The sequence below is a fragment of the Hydra vulgaris genome, chromosome 13 (assembly GCF_038396675.1).
Source record: "Hydra vulgaris chromosome 13, alternate assembly HydraT2T_AEP".
NCBI classification, from domain to species: domain Eukaryota; kingdom Metazoa; phylum Cnidaria; class Hydrozoa; order Anthoathecata; family Hydridae; genus Hydra; species Hydra vulgaris.
The window spans coordinates 49757501-49771096 of record NC_088932.1 but is presented as its reverse complement, the minus strand read 5'-3'; the positions used below and the strand labels follow the sequence as shown (position 1 = coordinate 49771096).

General features: G+C 27.8%; 1 protein-coding gene across 1 annotated transcript in view; it reads left to right on the top strand.

Annotated features, from left to right (window-relative positions):
* The window catches only part of LOC100211794 (sorting nexin-27), a 34390-nt gene that overhangs the window by 10068 nt on the left and 10726 nt on the right, over positions 1-13596 (top strand). Inside the window, exons 4-5 of the mRNA XM_065816536.1 lie at positions 9624-9741; positions 10857-10924. Of these exons, the coding sequence (XP_065672608.1) occupies positions 9624-9741; positions 10857-10924 (186 nt within the window). The remainder of the gene's footprint in view (positions 1-9623; positions 9742-10856; positions 10925-13596) is intronic.

Sequence of the window (13596 nt, the reverse complement as noted above, 5' to 3'; positions counted from 1 at the left end):
AATTGCATAAATTTTAACATAAAGTTGTGTAACTTTATACGCAAAGTAACTGCTGCAAAAATTTTTCTTTTAAAATTTTTTTTTTTTTTTTTTGTATCTTTAAAAATGTTTAAATAGAATTAGAAGGCCAACCACAAAAAAATTGAAAAAACTGAATCAATTTTCAAACTTTTCTTAAAAAATTAATAAAGAATACCTGGTTAAACAAAAATTATAGAATTTTGGACTCCCCCTAATAAAAGAGATATTCTTTTGTGATGGGACAAATTTATTCATTTTGTAATTTATATGTCATTTATTATTCATTATTATGTTATTAATATTCATTATTATGTCATTTTGCAATTTATAGTATTTTTCCTTCATTTCAGCTTTTTTTTAAAAATAATGGTAATTCTTAGATATAATAATTGTTCGTTATATAAATAATTAACTCATTATCATAAGATCTTATTTGTGGTTGAAGATATAAATTTAGTTCATTAAACTCAAATTTGGATGTTCGCAAACTTAAATGCTCATGCGTATGTATAGATATTGGTGAGACCAAAAAGAAAATCATTTTAAGAGGTGCAGAACAGCAAAGAGCCTGTAAAAATCAACAATGGTCGAGTTCAGGAGCCACGGAACATTCTAGTACCGTGGTACTTTTGATTGGCTAAATCCTAAGACCTTGGCAGTCATTCCAGAATGCAGTATAAGAAAAATTAAAGAATCCCTGGAGATAAATAAAGCAAGAGTTTGACACGAGATAGGTAATGGACAAACTGTTCTAAATCGAGATAAAAAGAAATGCGATCGAATGCCATTCCTGACTCTGCTTAAAATATTTTGTTTTTAAAACTTGACCACGGCAGTTTGTTTTAACAATTTAAGAGGTTTTAAAAATGTGCTGAAAATCAAAAGAAAATTTAAAAGATGACTTATCTAAAATAAGATAATCTTAAACAAAAAAAAAAAATCCTAGCTCAAAAAACTAAAATTTGAAAAGGAAAATATATATGTATTATGTTTATTAAAAGTTACTATGCTATGCGAAATGCTTTGTAAGTTATTAAAATTTATAAATATATTACAAATACATTAATTATAAAATAATAATAAAAGTTTACTTATTACTTTATTAAATAAAGTAAAAAATTAATTTTAATGATTTTTCACAATTAACCAATTTTGTTTCAATTATCAAAGAATATTATACAGAATTACATTTATATAAATATGTATTTTTTAATAAATCCTTTCAAAATTTTTCTATGATTACTTTTATAAACACTTTTCATAACGAAATGCTTTAGCTTAAAATAAACATTATGTAACAAAACCAGTGTTGGCATTAAAAAACCCACCCAAAAAAACTCAGTTAAAAAGACCCGGTTTTTTTTGGGTTTTTTTAAAATAATATTTTATTTAAAGGATTCTCTTTGCTTGGTTTTTTTCTGTGATTTATTTATTTCAGAAAACATTTAAACATAATTATGACTAATTAAAAGGTAATTATTATTGAAAAGAGGATATGGATATGATCAGAATATAGTATTTAATAAGAATCAAAATTTTTAAAAGACATGATTTTTTTTAAATATTTCTGAAAAAATAGTTTTAGTATTTTTTACAATAGACTTTCAGTGATCTCAGTGGCTTTCATCAACCATATCAAAGTCAGGCCTGTGTTCTATCTTATAAATTACTCAAGAAACTTTTATTCAAACAGTATTATTATTTGTGTAGCATTAAGTATATTTAACTTGCATATTTCGATGCAATGTGTATTTTTCAGAAAAAAATCTTTATAAGAATGCCATTCGGAAGTGGGTTGAAGAAAGGATGGGAGTGGAAGGAGGTCAGTGAGATAGAAGGGGACAAAAATAGTGTTCAGTGTGACCATTGTCCAGAGAAGATTAGTGGAAAAATTGAAAGAGTTCGTATTCATTTGGAGAAGTGTAAAGAGAGAAAGAAGGACACTGATGAACAAGAACCAAGACCTGGAAGCTCAATGAGCAATATTAGCCTCTTGTCAAATGAGTCAGATACTTCAATTTCCGAAGGATCTATTATGTCCAGCTCCACACCAGCAAAAAGGTTTAAAAGTAGCAACTTAAATAACTTTGTAGTTAGAACATCAAATGATCAGAAAGATGCCATAGACAAACAAGTTGCCCGGTTTTTTTTTCAGCTCTAACATGTCTTTTAATTCAGTGGAGAATTGTGAGTTTCAGAAACTTTGCTCTCTTCTTCGTCCTGGGTATGTCCCACCAAGCCGAAAGAAACTGGGTGGAGATCTATCAAATGAAGTCTATGATGATCTATCAGCTGGGATAAAGAACGAACTGGAAACCAAAGACACGTTGGTAATTTGTCAAGATGGATGGTCTAGTATTCAGAATGACCCAATAATTGCTCACTCATTTTATGATGGAAAAAAGAGTTATCTGTACAACATAGTTGACTCAGGATCAGAAAAAAAACTGCAGAATACTGCTTCAAAATCATCAATGAAGCTATAGTTAGCATAAAAAATGGTTATAATAAGTTTGTATTTGCTGTCTGCACTGACAATGAAGCTTAGATGAAGAAAATGAAAGAGCTGATCAAACAAGAGTATCCTGATATGTTAACATATGGCTGTAATGCACACTACATGAATTTGCTACAGAAAGACATTTGCAATTCTTTTTCAACAATTCTAAAACAGGTTGTGGAAGTTCAGAAATATTTTAGAAATGTGCATATGGCCCATGGTTTGTTAAAGGAAAAAGGTGGATGTATGCCTCAGCTGCCAAATGAAACACGCTGGAACTCTCAAGTTGCCTGCATTGAGACATACCAGAAAAATTATAACTTCTACGTGGAGATCTATGGAGAGAAGATGGAAGATTTTCCAGCCAATATTGGAAGAATAATTGAGAATATAGCCATCAAACCTGAGGCAAGTCGTATTCTTAGTCAAATGAAAAAATTGGGGATTGCCTTAGACAAGATGCAGAGTGATTCTTGTCATCTCTCTGACGCAGTTCATACCTGGTATTCATTGATAAAGGATGAAGAGCTATCCATATACTATGATGCAATAAAGAAGAGATTTCAAGATGCTGTACAACCCTTTCATATTTTGGCCAAGCAAATGTTCTCAGAATCACTGAAGGTTATCTCCATCAGAATGGTGGAACATCATGAAAGGAAAGGTTACTAGATCTCAAATCAGGGATAAAGAGGTTTCTGCCAATTTCTGCAGCTTTCTAGCTTCTCTACACTCCTGTCCTGCTAGCTCAGCCTCAATTAAAAGATGGTTTTCAACCTTTGGATTTGTCTGGTCGAAGATCAGGAATCCTCTTGGTGCAGATAAGGCAATGAAACTTGTGAAGATTTACAAATCATTTCACAATAGCTCAGCAGCTGACAGCAGTTCCTGTGATGATATCGAATCTGATCAATAAGTAGGTAAGTAGTAGGAAAAATCGTTTTTAACTTCAGTATAACCATCTAAATTCTGAAAAAAATTCTATTTCTATTATTTAACTGTAATTTACATTTGTTTTAGTTTATTCTTGATGATCCCAGAGGAAGTGTTTAACTCAACATCTGTCAAAAACATCTGAAAAGCTGACAAGAATCGAAAATTATTGTAATAATCAAACAAAGTAAAATTATGTAAGGAGAATTTTATTTACAGTTCTTCAATTTGTTAAATTTTCCTTGTAAAAGCACTTTTCAATAAATAAATATAACTATTACCATTTGTTTTTAATTATTATTTTGAAAAAATTAAACGTTTAAAGATAGTTTGAATGCAAAATAGGTATTATGTCTTTCATTTTCTAAGCAAAAAAAGCTATTTTTAAAAAACCCCCAAAAAACCCAATAAAACCCCAAAAAACCCAGTTTTTTCCAACCCTGAACAAAACTCTAGCAAAATTTAACAAAATTTAAACTTTAACAAAACTATCATGGTAAAATTTTTATATAATAATTTCAAAGGGAGTTTTAAAAGCTAAAATATTTATTTATAATTTATAAAAACCATTGGACAAAAATGAAAATAAATACTAAAATATAAATTTAAATTAATAAATAATTGCAACGTTTTAATATAAATGATAAAAACCAAGCTGCTTAATTCAAAAAAAATAATGCTTAGGCATCTTTTACAAAATGAATCAATAACTCAAAAAAATGACGCATTTTATTAATGTAGCTGTGTTTTCAACTCCATTTTCTGTTGTTTATAAAAAATAAAAAGTTCAAAAAATAAAGTTTGTATACAATACTGAATTTATTAATAATTTTGGAACAACTAAAATGGTTATAATATAAATGCACACAAAATATGAGTCTGACAAAATGACTGGTAGACGTCAATTTTTACCAGAGAAGTGGGAGACAATGTCTAATATCTGGCAGCTATTTTGAGCCCTGCCATATATTAGTGTGTCTATATATTATATTGGTGAAACTAAATAGATATTGGTATTGATGTGTGATGCACCAAAAAAATTGTATTGAAGAAAAATGGTGCAGAAAATATCACGCTTTCCATTGGTTGCATACATACAATATGTTGCTTCAGAATATTGAATGAGGAAATCTGCACAGCTTCAATACATATATTGGCAAAAGGTTTATGTTTGGACAGGCATTATCTCCAGATAAAGGATATTTAATAGGGCCTTACTAAAAGTCTATGTTTTTCAATACTCTTTATCTGTTTACATTAACACATTAATATATAAAAGTTTCTGGGTTAAATCTAGCAACATTAACATACAAACATTCAGTGATTTCAGTTATTATGTTGGGCAATTTAATTAGTTTAAGTCATGTTTCTAATTTTTTCATACAAATCACAGCTAGTACTAGTTTTAAAAACACCAGATTATTGGCAGTAACTTGATTTGCAATAGGTTTTTAGCAAAAAGCTGTAAAAAATCCTATTTTAAACGCAACATCATAATGAGTGACAAAACTCTTTATTGTTCTTTTTTACTATTAAATAGTAAAAAAGAACAATAATTCTATAGATTTGTTTATTGACAAACAATAAACAAATCTATAGAATATGGGCATCTAATGTGGATATGATATGGAATATTATTTGACTGGATTACTGGCTTAATTTTATTTAAAAATAAAAAAGATGTTCACTTTACCTCAATGTTGATTGTTATTGTACCATGCTGGATAATTTAGTGAGATTGTCTGTGTTAAAGATAGCGTCACATAGTACACATCAAGTAAAATAATTGTGTTTTTACTTAACATTTGTGAGCGCATTATTTTATAAAGGGCTAGCTTTAATAAGCCATCATGCTTGCAAAATTTGCACCTGCCTTTTTTTTGAGGACTATTTAAGAGAATGTGTTAACTAGGGTGGGGTGAAAGTTTTGTTCTATATTATAAAGTATCATAGGATTTATAAAATTTTTAGATAAAAAATATTTTAAGGGGTTAAAATTGACCTGTTAAATAATTAAGGCTTAGTTGGGGCCTTGAAGAAATTTTTTTCAGACAAAGTTGGGACCCCTGAAAATATTTTTCATTCAAAGATTTTTTAAATCCAGTTTTATTTTATTATATAGAGAAACCTAGGGGTGTAGCAGAAGAAGTTTTCAAAAAAAGCAATTTTCCCACTCTACCTTAGTGTTTACATGAGTAAGCCAGAAACCACACATCAAAATTCAAGAAGAGATTCAAAAAATAACACTAGAATATTAAGAAAGGAGTCGAAAATGCCTTAAAAATTAATGTTTTGCATTTAGGAACTTTACTTCTGTTACACCATTTTAAATCTTATTGTGTATATACTATATCTTATACTTATATTATACTTATACTGGCACCTACTTATGTCTATCTATTATTATGTATATCTAAATATTATGTGTCTGTGTGAATATATATATAGAGAGAGAGAGTAAATGCGGGTCTAATGAAATATTTTATCTTGCCTGCCAAAAAAATGGGGGAAATGGGTTCTCATAAACAAGAGGGTCGAAAATATTTCTAAAATCTAAGAACTTTTGCATCCATCATCAACTACTCGTTTTGACATTGTCAGGCTAGCTCTATCTATGATTGAAATTGCTTTGACGCTTATTCAGTACTCCCAATGTTGTTGCTCCTAGCTAGAGTATTTTTGATGGTATTTTGTTCTTCTACAGAAATTCCTTTGTTAGAAATGTCTTTGTTAACTTCAGCAAGTTTAATTTTATCACCTCAATCAAAAAACTTGTCACCTTCATCCACTTCTTGAGATCTTTTTTTTCGTGGCAAAAAAAAATAAATTACAAAGTCATTTTATAATGCTTCAAAATTAATAAACAGCAGGGGGTGGGGTGGGGGTGGCAGAGTCCTAATAAGCTCCAAAGAGGGTCAGAAAAACGATTAAAAATTTATAATCAACCCTGCTCCCCCCCCCCATCTCCTCACACACGCCCATTTATTTGGCAGGTGAGACAAGAGTTTGTTTTTTCACGAGAAAAAAAATTTTAATCTTTTTTTTCGAGTTGTAGATAAATTTTGAGGTGCATTTAATATATAAAAATCAAATAATTTTTTTAAAAAGTTTTTTAAGAAAATTTATTTAATTATAAAAGAAATTCCATTCTTCTCTCATTTTTTAATGAAATATTTTTTAAATTACCTCAAGTGGCTAAAAGGATATTTAATTAAAAAATGCAATCAATTATAACAATTAAAAAAACAACCAATAATAACAATTAAAAAAACAACCAATTATTTAAGAAAATATTTTTATATATCTAACGATATTAAGTCCAAGATGTTTTGGAGGTTGAATTAAGTTGTCATTTGTAATGCATTTTTTGTACAATAAAAATCCCAAAGCTATATATAAAAAGTGCCTTTTTATATATAGCTTTGGAATACATGTTTCATAAGGCCAAACCTTGCATTTTCGCACTGATACCATTCACTATTTTGACTTGCTGAAGCTTCACTCATTATTACGGCAAACATTACGGCACTTTTTACACTTGACTTGGTTTGCTGATGTTGTTGTTGTTGGAGTCTATGTTGTTGATTGATTTATCTGCTGCTCATCATCAAAGTCAAGCTTATGTCGTGTCCTAGCTTGCTTTACTGCTTTTCGCTGCCAGTATCTTTTAATCTTTTGAATATTTCATATTTATTGAGACACTCCCCTTTGCATTTTGGCATGTTTACATTTTTGTGTCAATGTGTTGGATGTCAAACATTTGCTTTAAAGCTGCTGAATGTGGTTGGGCCGATTGCAATAGTTTTTCAATTTCTTTTTGAACTTCCTTTAGAATATCCAGAGTTAAATTAAAGATTTGATTTAAAAAATAATTGAAAAATTTGTAAAGATTCATTGGTCAGTTTAGATATAATCAATTATTAAAAACCCTATTAACTAAGTGAACAATTGGTGTATTTCATTCAACCCCATAGTTCATTTTTTTTTTTAACTCATAACTTTTTATTGGAAATAGCAAATTTAATTTTAAAAAAAGATTCTTGACTGGTGTAAAAAGTTTTATAGGACATGTTTTAATTTAAATGCCAGCAAATTTCACTTTCGGTAGTTTTATGCCAAATCTTCAAAACAAAAAAAAATTGTGCGACTGATAATTTGACCATAATTTTTTATAATCTTATTCAGAAAAAGAGTCTCCACAACATGAAAAATTTTTGCAAAATGTTTATTCAATAAATAAGTAGGAGCAAAAGAATAAACATTGTCATAACATTTCATTCTACCTGCTTTTATTCTCTCTCTCTCAAACTTTGTTAAGTCAAAGCATTTTTTTCGTTCTAATATCTCATATCAGCCTAATTTCAACTTCACTTTAGTCAAGCATTCCTTAAGTCGACTAATTTGCCTTGGTCCCTTAGAGGTTTGAGTTATCGAGAATTAACTGGCTATGTTCTCCTAAGCATTTAACCTTTATATAAAATCTATCATTATTACATGTTCAAGCATAATGTCAATGCTGATGAAAACCATTTGTTCTTAAAATGTAACATAATGCTGATTTGTTTACAATAAATTGCATGTCATTATAAAATGTTGCGTTTATATTTTTATGGCCTTCAAATCAAGCTAATATGGTGAAATCCTGCATTAATAGATCTTTTAGGAAAATTATCACTTGGGCTTTTTGGAACCAACATGTCTTGTTTATATATTTATTGCCTTCAAATCGAGCATATATGGTGAAATCCTGCATTAATGGGTTTTTTAAGAAAAAAATTGTTTGGGTTTTTTGGAGCCATGTCCCTGGTAGAACTATTTCCAAATGTTATGCAATAGCAATCCAGTTGAAGAGGAATTAACTAAAAAATAAAAAATTTATTTCTAGTAAAATCACTTTTTTATTTTTTTATATAGCAAAATCACCTTTTTTTTATTTTGTATCTTTCGTGGGTATTCTTTCCATTTTGTTAACTCTTTCTATCCTTCATAAAAAGTTTTATTTGTTAAAAATCATATTTTAGCTAAAGAGATTTCTGCTTGTTCATTTCTATTTTTATTAAATCTATTTTGTCTTTGAGTAGTAAGTGAAATGTAGATAAATTTAATTAAAAGTATGAATTTAAAATTAGATTTCATTAATTCTAATGTCGACATAATTTTTTTAAAAAAGCTTTCTCCCCTCTCTTCGTAACTGCCCAAATCTGTCTAACGTAATTTTAAAAAAGTGTAAAAAAGACCCTGCTCCTCCACTATACATTCAAATAAATTTTTTTTTCTACTTTTTTAGGAATTTAATTTTTTTTTGCACTTTAAAATTTTTTTTTTGAACATTAGAAATTTTGGTATTTTTTAAAATAATATATTTTATGCCTCACTAACACACACACATGTATATATATATATATATATATATATATATATATATATATATATATATATATATATATATATACATGCATATATATATATATATACATACATATATATATATATATATATATATATATATGTATATATATATATATATATATATGTATATATATATATACATACACATATAGATATGTGTATATATGTATATATACACATATAGATATGTGTATATATGTATATACACACATATATGTATGTATATATATACATACATATGTATATATATACACATGTATATATATATATGTGTATTTATACATATAGATATGTATATAAATGTATATATATACACATATATTTATATATATATATATATATATAAATTATTTATATATATAAGTTATATATATATATATATATATATATATATATATATATATATATATATATATATATATATATATATATATATATATATATATATATATGTAAATATATGTGTATTTACATATACATATATTTACATATATATATATATATATATATATATATATATATATATATATATATATATATATATATATATATATATATATATATATATGTATATGTATGTGTATATATACATATATATATATGTATATATATGTGTGTGTATATGTTTATATATGAATAGATATAAATACACAGACATATATATACATATATTTATATGTATATTTATATATATATGTATATGTATATTTATATATATATGTATATGTATATATCTTACATTATTTCTTATAAACTTTAGTTGAAAAAAAAATTTACAGATTATCCATTTCCAAAACTTCCTACAAAATGGCCACTGAAACTATCTGATCAACAGTTGGATAGTAGACGAAGAGGACTTGAAGTATATATAGAAGATGGTGAGTCCATTTCAATATGTAAAAAGTATCAATACTTTATTTGGTAATCTTTTATGCGTTTACAAAAGTTTGCATCATTTTTTATCAAAGAAACATTAAATATTATATTATAAAATTATTAATCTCACATCATCATCATTAGATTAAACACTTCTTACTGTTAGGGGGGTGGGGTGGGGTGTCATCAACAGAAAGAGTAAGGTGTCCACTTTTCAGGGACACCTTACTCTTTCTGTTGATGCCTCTCCTGTTTCACTAACTAATCCTATTAATGCAACTATTTATTTTAATTTTTTCTTTTTTTGGTGTTCATTAAAAGAACATTTTTTACACTGCTAACCAACAATATTAAGAACTTGTATACCACTAACTCTTGTGAATCCATTGCTTACAAGCGTACACATAATAGAGTTTGCTTCTTATTAATATAATCTTTTTCTGTATTTACAATCTTATTATTAAATCTTGTTAGTAATTCTTTTTGTCTTTATAATCAAGTATAAATTATCTGTATTGAATTGCTGGTAAAACAACACTAAGCTCTCTAGAGAGAACTTCCAAATGGATAATAAAAACAAGACTGAACACTGAACCTTGATGTACACTAACCTCATTTTTAAGTTATCTTTTTCTTCGTCTTTTGTTATGATTGTAGTGACTTTTTCATACATAGCAATGACAACTGCTGCTGGCCATTCTTCAACATTTTATTATACATCCAATTACAAACAAAATCTTCCTTTAAAGCTTATATGTTTGAAAAAATGCAGGTTTTCATTTAGCATAATGCATACATTGTTCTAAAAAACTGCTAAATATCTTTATTTACTTACATATTTTTGTCTAGGATCCAATTCTTTTATCTGGTATCATACATATTTATTTTAGAATCCAATAGTTTTTGTGTCGCATATGCCAAATTTTTTTTTTTGTTATTTATTAAGTCAAAAAAAGTTTAATAAAATATTCAATGAATTAAAATAAATTTAAAATAGTTTTTAATATTTTGTATCATTATTTTTTTATTTTTTTACTACTAATGTTATAATGCTTTGTTATGACAATTTTTTATTTTCATAGCAATTATTTTATGATATTTTTATAATACCGTTCAGTTACTGCAATACGTGAAATATATGAATCAGATATCATGGAAAAGTTTTTACTTGAAGAGCACACACAGGTTAATTTATTTATTTTGATTTCTAGTACATTTTGTAGTTTAATTATTTTGGTTTCCAGTACTTTTATAATTTAATTATTTTGGTTTCCAGTACTTTTATAGTTTATTTATTTTGGTTTCCAGTACTTTTATAGTTTATTTATTATGGTTTCCGGTACTTTTATTGTTTACTTATTTTGGTTTCCAGTACTTTTATTGTTTATTTATTTTGGTTTCCAGTACTTTTATTGTTTATTTATTTTGGTTTCCAGTACTTTTATTGTTTATTTATTTTGTTTTTCAGTACTTTTATTTTTTATTTATTTTGGTTTCCAGTACTTTTATAGTTTATTTATTTTGGTTTCCGGTACTTTTATTGTTTATTTATTTTGGTTTCCAGTACTTTTATTGTTTATTTATTTAGCTGTTAGTTTTTTTTTTAAATAATATTTTTATACAAGATAATAATATCTTGTTTATCTTATTTAAACTAAGTCACAGGGTTGTTAGTGCTGTGCAATGTTTTTTACCCTTTTTTTTATTTGATAACTTTAGAGAGCATTTTAATGAATTTAGTTTTTGCTTGACAGTGATAAACAGAGTAGCTACAGTCGTGTGACAATTTATTATGGCCACCTATGAGTTTTGATCATTTTGATGTTTAATCTTATTTTTATATGAAGAGTAAAATTTTTTTATTGAAAGGTAATCTTTTGTTCAAAATAAGGTTTTAACTAGGCCTGTAAATCGAGCCGAACGAGCCAAGCTTGCCAGGGCTCGGCTTGGCTCGTTTACATATTAAGAGTGTTCAGGCTCGGCTCGAGCTCGTTTCAAACATGAGATTCTTTGTTCAAGCTCGGCTCGTTAAGGATTAGTATTGTTTGGGCTCGGCTCGTTTTACATGTTGCTCGAGCTCGGCTGGTTTAAAACTCGAAATAATTATTGTAACCTGTTAGTTTAAAGCTCGTTTAGTAAAAAAAAATTGTTCGTTAAAGGCTCGTCTGTAAATAATGCAAGTCCAAATCAACAAACAACATAAACAATCCTACAGTCTATTATGCAAATAAACAACATAATGAAATAAGATCCCACAAATCTAATTGTTCAAAATAAAAGTTAAAACTAATAGTTCAATGTTCAAACTTAATGTTCAAAGTTCAAACATAGTGTAAACTCTCACAAACATAGTAATTCCTATTAAACACTGCACTCTAATAGTTCAAATTACATTTTCACAAATATAAGTCTTGTTCTCATTGCATTGGATAAATATATATATATATATATATATATATATATATATATATATATATATATATTATATATATATATATAAATATATATATATATATTCGAGCTTTAATCGAGCCTATATGAACAAGCCTATATGAACAAGCCTATGATATTCAAGCTCGGCTCGTTTAATAAACGAGGCTAATTTTTTGTTCAAGCCTGGCTTGTTTACCATTCGAGCCAAACATGAACAAGCTCTTGTCGAGCTGATCACCGAGCCGTTCACGAACACGAGCCAGGATTTACAGCCCTAGTTTTAACTCATAAAGTCAGAGCTTTTTTTTTTGCTACTGGCAACACTGTCACTTTTGACAGCCATTTTGTATGATGTCATCGTAATTTTAATCTTTTCGCTGTATACTTGTTGAGATTTATTACCAGAGTTTTGAATTCGTTTATTAGGTTATCTTTAAAATATTTATTTAAGTCAGTAAAAATATTGTTTCTTAAATATTTCTCTATATATTATAGTAAAAATAATTGTATTTGATTTGATATTTTTAAAGTTATGAGTACCAAAGCTAACTCTAAACTGTAGTACTGAAATATGATATTTTATTTTAGTTATGTGGAAAAAAAAGGACTTGTTACCACAAAAAACTGCTGAAATCAGGGCACTTTTAATAAATACTAATCTTTACCAATGAGAAATTGCCAGAAAATGTGGCATTTCGCGGGTTTCTGTACAAAATATACACACAAAAATTGGTAATATGGAGAACTTGACGCCAAAGAGGGTTGGCAAATGTGGAACGAAGAGAATCCTAACATGCAGGGAAATAATACTAAAATTGTTCTAGAAAATAGACAGGCCACCAACATTAAATTAGCTAAAAAACTGGACCAACCTGGAGTCAAAATGTCAAAGAGAACAGTTCAACATCGCCTGCACGATCTCGGTTACGTTTCACGTTGTCCAGCTAAGGAGCCTAAACTAACACCAAAAATGAGTTGGCAAAAAAGTGGGCAAAAAAGTACAGGAATTTAACAGAAGATGATTGCAAATTGGTAAAATTAATTTAAATGATTTCAAAATATCCACTTTCTTACATCAAACTTTAAAAATTTGCTTAACAATCCTTGTATAATATTTTAAGGTATGCTTTAGCGACGAGAGTACTTTCCAAGTGTTAACGAGGAAGGCTCAATACGTAAAAAGATAAAATGGGAAAAAATACTTATTGAACTGCATCATTCAAACTGTTAAACACCCCATCTCTGTGATGATCTGGTCAGTGATATGTTGAAGGGGAATGGGGAGGCTCTATATTGTCGAGGGAATTAAGAATCAGTTATAATATAAAAAAGTCCTAGAACAAAGATTGTTGCCACAATTAGCAGAATGGTTTGGTCCAGGTGAAAAAAAAACCTTCATGCAGGACGGGGCACCATGTCACACA